The sequence below is a fragment of the Protopterus annectens genome, chromosome 3.part1 (genome assembly GCF_019279795.1).
Source record: "Protopterus annectens isolate FY-2018-M chromosome 3.part1, PAN1.0, whole genome shotgun sequence".
NCBI lineage: Eukaryota > Metazoa > Chordata > Ceratodontiformes > Protopteridae > Protopterus > Protopterus annectens.
In genome coordinates this window covers 200,535,303-200,552,672 of record NC_056732.1, presented here as the reverse complement: position 1 = coordinate 200,552,672, position 17,370 = coordinate 200,535,303, and the positions used below count along the sequence as shown (strand labels likewise).

General features: G+C 38.4%; 1 protein-coding gene across 4 annotated transcripts in view; it reads left to right on the top strand.

Moving 5' to 3' along the window:
• The window catches only part of CUL2 (cullin 2), a 2,069,186-nt gene that overhangs the window by 1,440,119 nt on the left and 611,697 nt on the right, over positions 1–17,370 (top strand). For all 4 annotated transcript variants that reach the window (XM_044066711.1, XM_044066712.1, XM_044066710.1 and 1 more), the window contains one exon: positions 8,871–8,930. In XM_044066711.1, coding sequence (XP_043922646.1) covers positions 8,871–8,930 — 60 coding nt within the window. The remainder of the gene's footprint in view (positions 1–8,870; positions 8,931–17,370) is intronic.

Here is a 17,370-nt window from a genome sequence, read left to right as displayed (position 1 = left end):
GAAGGAACGATCTTCGAATTGGACAGATTCTATAAAGATCTTAATTCCAGTAGTTCTTTTTTGAGATTTACAATGAACTATGATTACAATAGCATAGAATTCCTGGATGTAATGATTTTTAAGGAGAATAATAAGATCAACACTAAGTTGTACCAGAAACCTTGTTATAGACCTTCTTTTTTACACCGAGAGAGTATGCATCATTCGCACATTTTTAATAACATCATTAAGGGCCAAGCGATGCGAGTTTCAAGGCTCTCGACTAGAGCAGAAGATTTTGTTGAAGGATTAGCTAACTTACAAGAAGGGCTCTTGGTACGTGGATACACTGAAGAAGAGATTTACAACACATATAAGAGGATGGATAGTCTTAGGTTGGACAGAGCAAGACCTTATTTCTCCGAATTTCTCAATACACCAGGTACACATGTTGGTTCCATCAGCAACAGGCACATGAGCTTTATTGTACCGTTTGGCAGGGGTACCAAGGCGTTACAGTCATATGTAGAGAAACATTGGAATATACTTACAGCAGATATGAATATAACTGCAATAGTGGGGTCTAGTCCATCATTTGTGTTCAGTAATCTACAAAATTTGAAAAGATTACTATGTGGAACAGGGTCAACATTGCAGGAAATCAAGACAGGGTTTGAACGCACTAAAAAATGTGGAAAATGTCCACAGTGTGTTTCAATTGATGAGTCCCATTATTATAAGCATCCCACTACAGGGCATCTTTGGACGATACAGTGCAATAGTGACTGTAACACTAAAAACTTGGTTTATGTAGCCCATTGTGTCCAATGTTTTTCTTTTTACATAGGAAAAACCAATAGGACACTCAGAGAGAGGATACGGGACCATGGTTACTGCTTAGCAAGAGGACAGGACTATAGTGCATTAGCCAAGCACACACTCAAGGAAGGAGACACACACAGGTTTCTATTTCAAGTACTTCAGGTCATACAGCCTTGTGATAGATTAGGCGACCTGGTAAATCGCACTGAAGAAGCAGAACTCAAATGGATTTGTAGGCTGGCAGCACATAGGGACAAAGGCCTCAATGAAGTGCTATCTATTAAGCCACATTTGAAAGGGAGATCGCTCAGATAGTACAGAGTTCATATTCGCTTTATATTATAAGATACATTGAACATTGTATATATTTTTATATGGTTTGTACTATATCTATGTACATATGGTAATATCCATGCATATATTTGTGCAAACCATCTTCGATGCTCACATCCATATATATTATTTATATGGCAGTTCGGTTTTAAATGGAATGTATATTATTTTATAAAAAATATATAATATATTATTTGGTCTTTAAAGGACATGTAATTAGACATCTATTTGATGTTTTTCTGTCCTTGTTATTTGGATACATGTTGAGCGTTTGGTATATATTCATTTTTGTTAGGTTCATCTGACACTGTTTAACACCACTACCTTTTGGAAGTATACACATATATTAGAATCTAGTTCTTACATATCTGATTGTTAGGTATTTGTCCCTATATTGGGTCATCATTTATTTATTTATTTCTATAACCATGAACATTTATATTTAGTTATATTAGTTTTTATCATCATATATAAAATCGACAATAATTGTTGTAGTTTTTAACTTGTAGTTTGCATATTTGATAACACGTATGTACATTGTGCGTATTTATGTAACTTGGTTTTTATATATCTTTTATGCCAGTTTTAATATCTAAGCATAACAATGAACATGATTGTTGCAATTTGCAGCAACCATATTTGATATAGTATTTATTCATTGCATGGTTTGTGAGTGGGTTTATATTCTGGATGTTTTACAAAATGTATTATATGTAGAGAATATGTCGTAGGTTTTAATCATATAGTGACGTGCATATTAGTTGACGTCGCTTGGTTCATTTAAATTTGGCGCTTTTTGAGCGCTTTACTGTTTGTTTGTTTTTTACGTCTGAAGAAGCGGCTGTTATTGCGGCCGTGAAAGCGCTCACGGAAATAAAGACTTTTTGGAACCGAACGGTTGATCTATTGCATCTATTCAGAGCTTTGGATAGTCTCATTGTGGCAGAGTTCTATTGTAGTTGGATACCTACGCTTCCTTAGGGTTATTTGGCTTCTTATAATTCACTTCCTGGGTATACCTGGTTTCTTGTTTATATATATATATATATATATATATATATGGGTCTACTTTGATTCACTGAAAACTCATTTCACTGAATTTCAAAACACTCACACCAAATTGCTGAAAGCTCAAGTCACTGAAAAGTAATTTCACTGAATCACATTTCACTGAATAGTAAGTCCAGTCAGGCAAATAAAACGTGTATGCCCTTTTCCCCAGTGTAGTGTGATCCTGGAGTTAGTATATATATATATGTGTGTGTGTGTGTGTGTGTGTATGTATGTATATATATATATATATATATATATATATATATATATATGGGTCTACTTTGATTCACTGAAAACTCATTTCACTGAATTTCAAAACACTCACACCAAATTGCTGAAAGCTCAAGTCACTGAAAAGTAATTTCACTGAATCACATTTCACTGAATAGTAAGTCCAGTCAGGCAAATAAAACGTGTATGCCCTTTTCCCCAGTGTAGTGTGATCCTGGAGTTAGTATATATATATGTGTGTGTGTGTGTGTGTGTGTGTATATATATATATATATATATATATATATATATATATATACATATATATATATATATATATATATATATATACATATATATATATATATATATATATATATATATATAGTTGGGGGGTGTAGCCCCCACATACGTTTGGTTTTATATTGTTAGCTTTCAGTGAAATGAGATTCATAAATATAAAGGCTAAGTAGATAGATAATAGATATACATACACACACAAAATGTTATCTTTAATAATAGCAGGTGAGATGGACTTGTACCTAAGATGGTTAATAGAGACAGGAATTGTGAAAGGAGACTATAAGGGGAAAGTGTCCTGAGTCTGTTTTTCAGTGTGGGAATGTAGTACTCTGGTGATGTCATAGTCGTGTACTTGTTACTGTGGGGAGCAACCCGAGTGGAGTCAAAATGTCTGCTTCTTTAATAGCTCATACTTCAGGAGAGAAATTATTCCAGTTGGTAATATTAATGTGAGCTGAGATCCTACAGATGCAGTGTTGGGTGTGACTGATCATAGAAGAAACTAGGTGTTCCTTTTCATTTTCATTTTGAAGTGATTAGACTGAGCGGTGAGAGAACAATGCGATATGTTAGCCATTGAGATTAATTTTGGAAAGATTTAGCCTTGTACAGTTTGTCCAAAGTGAGTTTAGTTTTTGCAGTTGTGTTGGATAGGTGGCATACCTCTCAATTTCACAAAGCAAGAAATCTGAATAAAGCCAAAAATAATGGTGGGACAAAGGCCCCAAAATAGGGAAAGATTTTAAATATTGCTCCTGTAAACTCAGATAGAATAACATGTTTTGCATTATTATGTATTTTCTGAGGGATATGAAGTATGTAATTCAAATGCCTGCTATTATTTATTATTATTTAGTGACTGCAGTCTTCATGTTGGTATCCCACAATTCTAGTGGAGTGGATGAGGTTACATGATTCTGTATGCACATTTTATGTTAATGAACATCACAATTTTTGGCCAGTTGTACCCACTTTTCATGAGACTTTGTCCAGATTTTTGATGTTTTCATGTTGAGAGATATGTTAGAAGTAACAACTGAAGTCAGCTTCTTGAAAGGAGAAAAGTTTTGAGGAAAGAAACATCCAAAATTGGTCTCAAAGTGCCCTCCTATCTGGGAACCAAAAACATTCTTGAGTAATAGTTTGTCCTCTGTAAGTGAGGATGAATCAATTCTGTTGTCCCCTGAGTAGAGGATGAAGAAAACTTTAGGGATGAGGGAAAGCAGTCCAAGACATTTTGCATTCCCATTGAATGATGGATAGAACCCAATTATCCAAATTCATTTGTTTCCAGATTGGCAGAGAGAAGGGAAAGATTTTGAGATAAAGGAACCTGAGAAAGGCTGAGGTGAGTTGTATTATGAAGAGGAGGCAGATAGTCACAATGCAGGTGATTTGTCAAAAAAGGAATGTTTCAAAGCCCATAGAATTCTACTAAGACTTTTCCTGAAACCACCTATAAGGAGGTCTCTTAATTTTCTGAAAAGACTTTAGATCATTATGAAGAAAGGGGCTAGCCTTAGAATGCTTAATATAGGAACATGAGAATGATTTATTTAACTTCCTGTATAACCTTAGACTTCTCCTCCAAGGTCTTGAAAAGTTGCAGCTACAGAACCAAAAATATGCCTATTCAAAGGAAAGTCAATATGCTTAGCTTTGACATCCTCAGGCTGATGCTGAAATCTAAGCCAGAAAAGCCTATGAGAACTGAATTAGTAACCACAACCCTGGAAGAGGCATACGCAGCATCATAACTGCACTTTACAGAATGCCTAATTACTTGGGAAGTATAGTTAAGTAGCGATAGTGCAGAAGACTTCCTTCTGATTCATCAGAATTAGAGAGCACCTTACCCAGGTTACCCAGAACAGGCAAAAGGTACCTATCCATTTGGGTTTGGTAATCAACTGCTGTAAAAGATAAAGTGGCAGAAGTATACACTTCTTCACCACTTGTATCAGTAGCTGTTTTCAGTGGAAAGAATGATTACAGATGGATCAGAAATATGATTCTTTTATAAGAATGTAACTGAATTGTTGTAAAACCTGTTAGGTTGAGACTTTGGATTAAGGGAAGCAGTAGAGAAAGTATCAAAAAAGCTTCTAAAACAGGGGGAATGACTGAAGGCTTAGGCACACCCATTTCCAGTAGAGCATAATATCATTTCTGGATATTAGACAACTGAGAATCATCCCATTGAAATGCTGCATCAACTTGACAGTGGAGTCCCCAAAGGAAAGCTCTTCCATAGGGGAATTAGCATATAGTATCTTGGTCATCAGAAGCACAGGTAACAAGACAATGAATGAATGAATATGAGAAGAATAAGCCAAGGAATTATCCCCATCTGAATCCGACTTGTCTTCCTCTTATTCTTCATTTTGCCCTTTTAAAGAAGAAGAAAAGGGAGAGACAGCAAAGGATGAAAGAAAGTGGCTTTAGAGAAGGCCCTGAGTAAAATTCTGCCACTTGTTAAGGATCCTTAGTAGACTGAGGAGAAACCGTATGCCTAGTCTTCTATTTCTTCTTACATGCAACATCTGCCGTTACCAAATGAGGAGGGTTTGAGCCCTGACTTATCTAAATCAAAGAACTGAGAACAACTTCCCTAACTAAGACTTGGAGGTATGCCATCTGGTTCCTCTCATATCACAAGCCATGGTTCTCCCTTGTCACCCAAAGTGGGCAACTAGTCAGACGTGACAGACGTGTGAGATGGCTGTGCCATATGGCCACTGACAGGGTCATGATAGAGGGACCAGAAGCATATGGATGGTCCAGGGTCTCATCAAGAGACACAACAGAGATGTCTGTGTCCGATTCAGCTGCAGAAGTTTCCAACCTAAGTTTCTTCAACTATTACTTCAGCATCAAAGGGATGTTTGCTGTCAAGGACCTAGTTGTCATTTTACCTTGGGCAAGCACATGAAGTTTCTGACTCTCCAGATGAATTTTCATAGAAGACAGGTAACTATGCAAAGTGTTGGGTACAAACACCTGACAGACAGACAGAACAATCCCTGTAATCATATTCATTGCCCAGACAAAACAAACCATTAGTAAAGTGATCTCTTTGCATCTGAACATCCCTACACCATACATCGGATGTACAGTGCAAGGAGAGGATACCCAGGCTTTGGTACGCCAGTCAGATGTACTGCTATCCTAGGCAGGATATTCCATCAGTTAATAATACTGCAATAGTGATCAGTCAGACATCTACTGTTATTTCAAGTTCTTAGGCAACTGTACTTTAGATTATCTGTGTTTCATGTGCATGTTAATATAAGCAATGTTTGCTTAAAGAATTTGGATGTATATCTACAATAAACAATTATGTTTAATTCTCCTCTCAAGGAATAGGTATCTTCTGCACATCTTTGCTTCAGTGCTGTACTTTCTGACTCCTAGATTGGCCTCACTGACTCTTCTCTTCAAAGCTTGTTGGGACTAGCTGATACTTGCCTAATTATCAACTGCATAGGGCTCTCAAAATAAGGAATTAACAAATGTATCACTACTCAGTATTAATTGGTATCCGAGAAGATATTTTGCACTGGATTGTTTGTGTTTCTTTTCTTCCCCCTATTCTGGTAGGGAGACTATTCATCTGCTTCCTTGTCAGGAAAGTTCTTGATGTGATAATTGAGGATTTTTTGCTGTTGTGTCCTTGTTTTGAAAAGAAGTTGAGAACTGAAGATTTCTGGAAGCAGGGCATGTCCCCTATTTCGGAGAGCTAGGTTGCCCCTGTGTGAGCTGAGAGGGAGGGAGTGGCTTACAGCCCCAAACAGGGGAGTGTGAGACTAAAAAAAAATGGGAACTAACCTTTGAAAAATCATGTGAAGGACTGTGTGTTTTAACTTCAGAAAACCATCTTCAGGTCTCTAGGTCTCATTATATTTTGAATATTCACATGCCTCATATTCTGGAACTGTGCTTGTCCATATCCCCCTGATGCAGGGATGACACAGTGTGAGCTAGAAAGATGCATATGCCCTAGCTATGTTAAATTAAGATAACTAGGTAATGGCATATTGTCTGAGAGAGTACACAAGTCTCCACACATTATACAGAGCTGTTCTGAAATTCTGCTGATGTGCTAGGTATTGGCATAACTGTTTTTCTCCAATGAAATGCATGTCTCTTGGGCCCATTATAGGAGTGCTGTGTGTGGTCTGAAGGGCGGCAACCATCTCCCAAGCATTAGAGTCTTACATTTTAGAATTGCTGTTTGGACAATCAATGAGACTGCACCCAAACATTGCAGCCATTGCAAAGGGCTAACTTGAAGATCAGCTGATATGGTAAGTCTGTAGATAATGTAAGTCTTTAGATAGCTGCTATTTCTTTCATAGAGTTTACTAGGGTATCAGAATTGATGGATGATGGCCCGTAGAATATGTCAAGGATTTGGTATTCATTGATCTTAACCTCGACTCTCTTACTTTCCACTCTTTTTATCTTCAGAAGAATACAGTTTGACAGCTTGTCTTTCCCAGTGTCACTTGCACACCACATTTATCCCTTTTGTTCTTTGTTGCTGAGGATGTCCTCATCCCTTTTATAAATTATCTTGGGTTTTCTACTGCGTGCCTCTCTAATGAAGTGTGCCTCCTCCACTTTCCAGACTGACAAGAAGACTATCTGTTTGTGTGTTGTTTTTATATTTGTATATAGTATAGTAATAGTATACTTTTGAATAATATGGTTACTTCATTTTATTATTTGATAAGCAGGTTAAGTAGACCTTGTGGCCGTGACATGTGCACATAGGCAAACTGGTAGTTAATACAGGGTCATAAGCAAAATGCTGTAATGTTCAAACAAGATGTAGTACAGTTGGTGCATATATGTATAAAATAACATTGTCAATAAATAGAACACAAGGTTGACTTATAGTATAGTGTAGCTGTAAATGTGTATAGAACTAGAGCAGTGAATATATCCATATAAAAACCTGAAGGGCGAAAAAAAGGATTGCAACATGAACATGTTCATGTAATGTACTAAGATAACTTACAGAATAATATTAGGCATTCGTCTTATAGCAAACACCTCAGCCTGCCCTCTACAGAGGTGAAAGAATCCATTACATACATACACACACACACACACACACACACACACACACACACACACACACACACACACCTACCTTTTTCCTTTATTCTTTAGATAGAAATCATTGTTTTGATAAAGTCATCAGTATTTCACAAACTCATCCCTAAACGCCTGTTACATTTTGTTTCTCCTGCTATCATTTCCTCGGGGGATTATTTGTAAATGTACTGGACTCATTCATTCTATTTAGTTAATTCCTTGAGACAATATTTGCTAGTATACCCTTAAAATTATTAACATGTTAATGGTTTACCTGTCTCAATTATTTCAATATATATTCTGGATTATCATTCCGTAAGGTTTTGGTTCCTGTGTGTATGGTTGTCCTTGGCTTTCCCTTACATTTAACCATTTATGCACTTCTTATAGTCAATTTTATGTGTTTTTCCAGTAATAACATGTGGCTATGAGAGTTGGACTGTAAGTATAAACCCAGCTGTTTAATGAAATGCCTGATACTAAAACTCACATACATTGGCCACATGATACAAAGACAGAGTTCACTGGAAAACAATGATGCTGGGAAAGATTGAAGACAGAAGAAGGGAAAGACAGTAACTAGGAGGGAAGACAGCATTACTGAAGCAATGAATATATATTTGCAAGAACTAAAAGAAACAGTTTTTGACCAACAGGACTAACATGTTAAAGTACTTGAGGTTACAAAAAGTCAGGTTTGACTAAACAACAGCAACCAGCAGTCATGTTTTTATTCCTTTTCTGACAGCTCTAAAACTGATTTCTCCTAATTAAGAAATAATCTGCTGTCACCATACTCTCTGACATACAACTAATGTTATACCCCTTAAGCAAACCAAAACTGTAGGTAGAGAGCTTTACATGAAACCCATCCTATATGTCCAGGTTACAGCTGTGTTATTTGTAGTAGTGTACAGCTCATTTAATTATTTCCGAAAGTTCTTAGATAACTTGTGAAAACAATCTTTTGTGTCTAATTATTCTTGTCTGGTTAATAAATGTTAAATAAGTGGAAGTGACCTAAATTGTTGAATTACTTAAATTGATGGCAATTGTTGTATTTACAGGCATTGACGTCTGTGGTTAATTTTCGAGAACCCAAGTCTGTATGCAAAGCACCTGAACTGGTGAGTATTACAGAAAAGTTGAGAAGATACTTTATGCTATTATTGGCAACACTTTTGCTGTAAGTGGAAATTGTTGTGTTTAAAGCAAAACATTTGTAGTAACTTATGATGGTTTAATCTCTGTGTGCTTGTTACTGAAGCCGTGGTTCCAGAAGCAAAGCAAAATTGTGTGTATTTTTTTCTAAACAAATAGTACTTTTTTGCTTTTTCCCCTCCTCCTTCACTGCTGATCATCAGACCACCACTGTGGTTACTGTCAGCCATTTGTTCCCCTTTATGGTGTGAGAGACCATGACCATAGCAAAGATGTTATTAGAGGGGTTTCACCTTTAAAGTTTACAGTTTCATTCCTGTGGGATATGCTCACAAGGTCCCAAGTGGAGCAGTGCCAGGACTCGTCACTCACTTCATTGAGTGACCCCCCCCCCCCACCCGTACGCCTCCATGCACCTCCAGTCTCCATCAGTATCTGTAGGCAGAATACATGTCTTTGGACCTATTCCCATGTTCTACTGCCACAACATGCACGAGATGCTAGCAGGGTCTGCTTCCTCATTCCACTCTGTCTCCAAAAAGGCAGTAAAGCTTCAAGATCCATTTATCAAACCTAAACTGTGTGGGTAATTGGAGCTTCATCCCTCTTTACCATGGAGATGGTCAGTAACTTGTTTTTTTTTTAAGAAATTGGAAATGTATATTGTATTTAAGCTTCTTGGTAGTGATTGGCTTATTGCTGTATCATCTAGTTTGCTGGAGGTCCTTAATATCTTTACTAGGTTTGCATTAGAGAACATAAATATCCTCTTGGATTGATCTTAGTGAAGTAAGCAGTCTAGGTCAGGACATCAGTGTATAGGTACATTGTACTTGATGTAGTAACATTTTATTGCTAAAGCTTAGGCATGCAAATTTAATTACAACCAGACAGAGCTGAGTGGAGTAATGCATACTGGCAGTAAACCTTGCACTTTAACTGAATGTTTTAGATAGTGTATGTTGCGTTTTCTAGGATCAGTGGCCCATACATAAGCTTTGGGAGTTTGGAATTTGCCTTGAGCTACTGTGATTTTGTTTTGGGGGGTGTCTGATCCTGTATTCTGTATATTACTACTTTTTAGTGTACTTGCTTAGCAACCAGTCTGCTCTTGTCGAGAGAGTTATTGTCTGTTAGGATGCCAAGGTACTTCAGGGATTCAATGCTTTGCAGTGGTTCAGTAGTTCAGGATGTGTAGCAAGTTGTGTAGGATCAGTTATATTAGGCTCGAAAGGTTTTCCACCCATCACATCTTTGGTTGTGTTCTCATTGTAAAGGAAGTTACTCTCCTTCAACCACTTGCAAAGTGAGTAAGTTAGACTGGAGTCATTTTTATCTGTTCATGTGGACAGCATGAGCTACATATTAGAACTGAGTTGGTAGCATGTTGACTCATGAGACTTGTTCATACGGACTGTGGTAGCTATGCATTATGGTTGAGTTGTCTGTATATTGAATTACAGTGGTGTTGGTGATACTGTTTTCCATTCTGTTAGTGAAAGTAGTAAACAGGTGAAGCCTAAGTATTTTGATTTTGTATAGGGGAAGCAAGTATTGTGGCAGATGTAGTAGATTAACTGTCTTTTTAACTGTTGCGGGGGAGCAGTAGAGCTGATGCCTTCAGAAGGCTTGAGCTATAATGAGTAGTGAGCCTTATCAAAGAGCTCGGAGAAGTCAAGGAACACATTAGCTGTAGAATTTCTTTATTCAGAATTATTGATATGGTCAGTTAGTGTTGAAGTTGCAGGTTCCATGTTGTGGCCATTTGTGATACCATGGTGAGCTATTGTAACAGGATGTTCTGTTTCTCAGGTAACAAGCTGATCATGAACAAGCTTTTGTCAGATTTTGGCAGGTATACATGCTGCTTGGTCTCCAGGGTTGAAGTTGTCTTAACATTGGGTAAATTTTTACTTGTCTTGCAAATGTCTGTGGTGATATTTTTTTAAGTGCTTTTGTGCGAGTACAAAGGCTACATAGGAAGCTGTGAAAAGTGTGTGTTGTTTTCAATAGTATGGAATAGAAAGAGTGGAGTGGTGCCTTGTGGCAACTGAAAATTGGGTCAAATAGCAGGAACACAGTCGTCTAGTTACCAGAGGTAGTGAGTCTGGCACGACGATATACATTACAGTGTTGGATTGACTAAGGAGAGACAAAAAAGTTTAACAAATAACCAGAAGTAACTATATAATTTTAAGTTTATTACTTAGTTACACTGAAATGAAGAGTTATGCATACAGGAAATATCCCCTCCCCACTTGAGAATTGTACATATTTGAGGAAGGAGTTTTTATCTATAGAAATAGTAAGGTATGGTATGTTAGAGAGAAGCATTTGTTACCAAACTGGCTAAATTTGAGTACATGTGAAAATCTAAAATGAAATGTCTGTCTTTTAAGGGAACATAGTAGTGGTACGTTTCATTGAAAATGAAAAACTTTGCCTTCCACGTGCACAAACACGGAGTTAAACCAATGGTACAAGACCAAAGGTTTTTCTAGCATCAGAAACTACTCGTGTCCCACAGCAGTCCAACTTCAATTTTAGGCTTCTTTTCTTCCAGCAGTTACTGGTCCAAGGCTTTGCCTAAATTTGTGTGTGCCCTATGTGGCTTTCATTTCCTTCTTTTCTTGTCATTAACTCCGGTATCCCAAACCAGTTCATTTGCTTGTAGTCAAGAGGTACTACCAAATCATAGTCATGAAAATGCATGTTTTAGTTCCTGCCATTGCACCAAGGCCTGTGTTGTAGCTGCTGAAAATGTGACTTAGCCTTTAGATTATACTGAATGAAGTAGTTAAAAGCACAACCTTTTCCAGAAACTCTGACATGGAGAGAAGCAAGGAGATGTAAAGTCCTCTTTTCCTCATATTTCATCTAGATTCGGTGACACTTCTGTTTCTTTCTGGAACTTGTAAAATGCATTATTTTATAGAGTAAGTGCAAATATGAAAAAAATTAGTATTACACTGCATTGTAGACTTGAAGATGAGAAAAAAACTAAAGGAAATGATGAGAGAAAGCAAAAATGAGCACAAGATGTGTTATTACAGTTTGGGTACAAACAGTAAAGTAAAGCAGAGGAAGCTGAGCTAACAGAAAAGCCTTCTATTCTCAGCATCGTTTGGAATAGCAAAAACTATACTTTATCCATAGTAGTACTTATGCCTGAATCTGTAATTAGTCCCACTGCCTCCTTAGCCACATTGAATGATAGCTCGAATTTGTGCTATAAATTGTAGAACATATCCCTGCTTTTCATGCTGCTGCTGACACTGTCTGAAACCTCTTGCCCATACCAAAGATATTGCCATTTAATGTGCTGTGGTGCCATTCCTGCTTGTCTGTTCATATTACTGAGTTCCATCACTCCTTTCTGTACTGTCTTTGGCATCTATAAAGCAATAACCTCCACTTGATCTTTCTCCAGTTCTACTGGGGTCTTTTAAATAGCAGTTTCCTCCTTTCTTAGTGCAGCTCCAGACCCCAAGCCCTGTTCATCTGTTATGTAATAGATGACATTTCTCCTCATTCATTTGAGTCTACTTTTTTGGAAGACAGTTTTATATTCTTGTGCGACCTTCAGTAAATGAAATATTCATCAGTAAGGCTTGCCTTTTTTTTCCCCTAGCCTTTAGCTGTTGAACTTTACCAGACTTTTGTAGATGTCTGTTTTACCTGGCATGAACTTTTCCTCGTATGAAATGTGCCAGTTCTGCAGTTGTCATGTATCTCTGATGTCCTTCTCATTGTTTGCCTCACACTAGCTGACTTCCCACAGTGGGAACATCCAACTGCCATTTATTCAGTGATGTTAATCCCTTCTCTGCTACCAGTTCATTGTGTATTGCTTACCCCTTGCTTGATCAGCCAGTGTTGGTAGCCACTTTAATGTCTTGTCATTCATAGTTTTCATTTTCACAGTTTTATTAATGTCGTCTGCCCTATCATTTTATTGGTCTAGTAAGTAAGCAGGGGAATCAGACAGAGAATCACTATGCAAAGTGATGGGGAAAACTTCACTGAAAGCCTTTATCAGTGCACCGTAGTTTACATTTTTCTCCAATGATGTGTGACTGAGGAGTAGGTTTATAAAGTTTATTAGGGATTCCTTCACATGAAAGGGTGCAGAGGGGCCAGAAAGTGATTTTGTTCCTGAACTGTGAAAATGGCTTTCAGAGAATGATTTCTGGTGGCTTTGTCTTTGTGCTAAGCATCACTAACAGGCAGGGAATTAGTCAGGGATGATTTATACTCTTTGGAAGCTAGGCACATTACAGTAATAAAAATATGAACGCACAAGTAATGATAATTCACATATAACATTAAAATCTTAGGAAATAGAAAGATGCTATGTAATTAAAAGGGTCCAAGAAAGTTGTGTGAAAGAGTTGTGCCTTTAAACACCTCCGAAAGCAAAGCATTGACATGTAGCCATGAAGTAATGTTGGCAGTGAATTCCATAGGTCACAATGAGAAAAGTATCTGAGCCCAAAAGACTCGGGCCTAAACCTGTAGATCACAAGCAAACCTGAGGCAGCTAAATGTAATGCACAAGAAAGCAGACAGGCCTCTAAACAATCACTTAGAGAGGGCGAGATTAGACCATGGACTTTAAGGACCTTAAACACATCACTGTAACTTTAATACTAAGCATCCAGCATGAAGCCAGTGCATGGAATGGAGAATAGGTATAATATGACTATACCGCCAGGCACTGGTAAGGAGCCTTATGGCATAGCTCCACATGTGCTGTAGTCGTTCATGCTCTTTATTTCAGAGTCAGTAGGTAAAGTGCCCTACAACATTTTTCATATGGAATAAAATCCTTAATATGGGCGATATTGTTTAGTTGGTAACAATGAGACTGGTCAACTGTTGAAACCTGCTACTGAAATATCAGCCAGTCATCAACAATTTCTCCAAGACTGAATATCTCAAACATTAATTTTATGACCTCAGTATACGGTATGAGGAGGAGATTAAGGGACAGGCACTATGTAGGTCTTATGGATGTGAAAGACCAAGACAGCAGTCTTCAGCGGGTTAAGTTTTAGTCCATTTTCCACATATCCCTGACAGTCCACTGATGGATCTGAGTAAGACACACGATGCTGTGGTAAGGAGATGTAAAGCTGAGTATCTTCTTCATAGCTATGGTAATGCAAGTCTGTTTATAAAACTAGGGCACAAGCTGAGACTTCCAGTGATGACATCTTCCTACCATATGTTTCTGTATGCAGTATTTGATGAAGGGATTTCAAGCTGTTTTTTGAAGCTTTCTGACAGAATTGCAAAAAGTGATGATGTTCATCATTCCCAGTGCTGTGTAGCCTTTGGCTAGGAAGCAATAACGGCGATATTGTACTTGAAGGCCTCACCTTGCATTTCGCGCAGAAGCGGGCATGTCGCGAATGATTGATGACCAGGGCTGCATATGTAATGAGCCATGATTGACATCGCATTCTAATCAGCTGGTGAGAAGTAAATTATGTCTTTGGGAATAACTTTTATGGGAGGTGCAAAAAGAAGCACAGAAGTAGTAAACCTGTCCTTGCAGTACAGCTGAAGTGTTTTCCTTTACAGAAATATCAAGTTCATAACTTTACCATTTGGAGTTTTTACAAGTTTTTTTCTCCCCATTTGTATGCAGAGAATGAAGAGCTCTTTTTCCAAGTGTCTGGCAGTGCTTTGGCATGTAAGTCACCTCAGTAGGAATGTCACCACAGTAAGACACTTCATTTTCCAGACTAAATTCAGTCAGCAGTCATATTTGCCGAGCTGAAAGCCCTATTTTTCATATGTAGCAGTATGCAAGATGTTCTAGTGTTGCTAATGTTTCTTGGGGAAAGTTTCTTCAGTTTTCTTTGTCACAAAAATAGTATGGTGTAACTGCTACCAGAATGTAAATCGTTCCAGTTGCGTGTGTATTACAACTTTTGCATTTGCTGTGGTAGTAAAATGCGTTTTATTGCAGTGTTTTTTTATGGCTAACTAGGTTTTGTAATTTAATTACATTTTGTGACAAAGGATTAGGTTGGCTTTTACCATATACACACATTGAACTGTAACACAGTTAGATGTTTTCATTTGGTTAACTTATAATCTTTGGTGTGTTCTGTATTTTCCTTAATAGCACTAGTCTGCTGTGCTGTAAAGATCCTTCCATTGGCGATCTTAATATTTGTAAGTATTTCTGTGTAGTTCACTTAGCCTTTTTCATTGCAGAATTCATCTTGATTGGTGCTTTTGAATGACCTTTAAGGTATTGATGCGTGTAAAGCGATGTTAGGTTTGAAAGCTATTGTGTAAAATAGAAGTATGTTAGTGTTGCTATTGAGGGAATGCATATTCATTAGTGCCCGATTATGAAATAGCACGGGGGCGGGTTTTGGGTGGGGCTTGCTACTGCGCATCTGGTAAGGCCCTCAAGTACAATATTGCCGCAATAACTGCACTATTTCAAAAACTCTGGCTCCCTCCCACACTGTCCCTTGGACAGCACCAGTCAGATAAAAAACAGACATAAGGAAATTAATTCAGTACTTTCTTACCCCTCACAAGAAGCAACTAAGGAGCTTCTCAGGAGCAGCAGTCTGTCTACAGCTTCATTTCTGGAAGATAAATCCCCTTTGGGAACCCTTTCACACAGAATTCATTACTCTTTTTAAGATTAAAACTTTTTTTTCTAATTTTTGACAAAAGGTGGCATTTTCCTTTAAGAAATCCAGTATTTATTTAAATATTTGTAGTTACCAGTTAGAAACTGCTTTGCTAGTTTTACAGACTTATTTCTTTTTGTATTGGCATGCTTTGTGTCAGAAGTGTGCTGCTTTTGCACCTTTTGAGTTTAGGTGCTTGTGTGGAGTGATAAACTGCAAAAATTGTTTGTAGTGCAGTGCTTTGTATACTTCTTGACAGTTTGCCTGAGCATTTGTTTTCAGTCATGACTTTGCAGGGATGGGAACTACTGTTCAGTAAGGGATTTTATGTACTCCTGTGCATCTGCCTTGGTTTTGGGAATGTTTGGAGAAGTGTTAGTGTGTGTGTGTGTGTGTGTGTGTGTGTGTGTGTGTGTGTGTGTGTGTGTGTGTGTGTGTGTGCGTGTGCGTGCAGCTTGTGATCTCTTTGTGATGACTTAACTTCCGATCGACTCTTTTCAGCAATCCTTACCACAGTTAGGCTTCTTCTTCGGTCATAGCATGGATACTCATTTCAGTCCTGCTTGTTCTTCTCCTTTTGTAACTGAAAAGAAAAAAAAAAACTTACTAAAAGCAAATCCCTGCAGTTGCTGTGGGCTCAGTCATTGTCTCAGCTGCTTGTGGTGGATCGTGTAATGACCATTCATTGTTCCTCAGCTCCTCTGCTCATCTCTCGAAGTTCTTCTGCTGTTGCTTCTTCCACATTTATGAAGCAAGGCTTAAACACGTCCTCAGCTGCTGATGTTCTTCGTGTTTCACTATTGCAGTCATCACCTGTGGGGTTATCCCTGCTGTCGTAGCCCTCGGCTGGCCCGAATACCAGAGTCAATGTTTTTCTCTGTCAGCTGCTGTCGCTTTTGGACTGACGTCAGGTCGTCAGTGCTATAAAGCAAGGCAGCTGACACCATTACATCAGTCTTTCTCACCATGGAGCCCGTAGCAGAAGCAAGTGTGCCAGTCGGTCGCTACCAGAGCTTGGAGTACAGCTGAAAACGTCTAAAGCAAAGTACCCCGTTGAGGATCCTTTTGTCTTGCACTAACCAATGTCCGAAAAAGTTAACTGTCTCTCCTGTGGAAAGCAGATCCCACACCGACCGAGACTTCTATTCATACTGCATCACTTGTTTAGGCCCAGACCATGATGTCCCCCGTTGCCAGTTCTGTGCCCTCTTTAACATGAGAACCATTCATCATAGAGCTCTTATTGTAGACAGATATTTTCATCCTCCATCTTTACAAATGGCGTCCGTCAGCCAACAATCCGTAGACATTCCGAAAAAATGTAGGGAAAAAGATAGAGACAGACCACACAAGGCTAAGCCTTCCGACTAAGCAGGTCGTCAGTTCTCCAGAATTCAGTGAGGCACTTTTGCAGCCCCTGATGCCTGATACAATATCTATGCAGGCCTCTACCGAAACCCTTTCGGGGTCTGGTATACCGCAGGAATCTTCTTCGTCTTCCGAGTCTTTGGTTGTCTCTGCCTCAGTTTGGTCTGGAGCCGCAATGCAAGCACTGGCTTCAGCGGAGGCCTTTCGCACTACCGATTCTAGACAAAAAATGACGTCATCTCATCCGACTACCATTTCTCTCAGACAAGTGGATACTCTTAGGCCTAGAAGCCAAGCCACTCCTAGAAAATCTGCTACTAGCCACCATCTTACTCTTGCTCCACCACGCCAAGCCCAAATGCTTAAGATGGCAGAG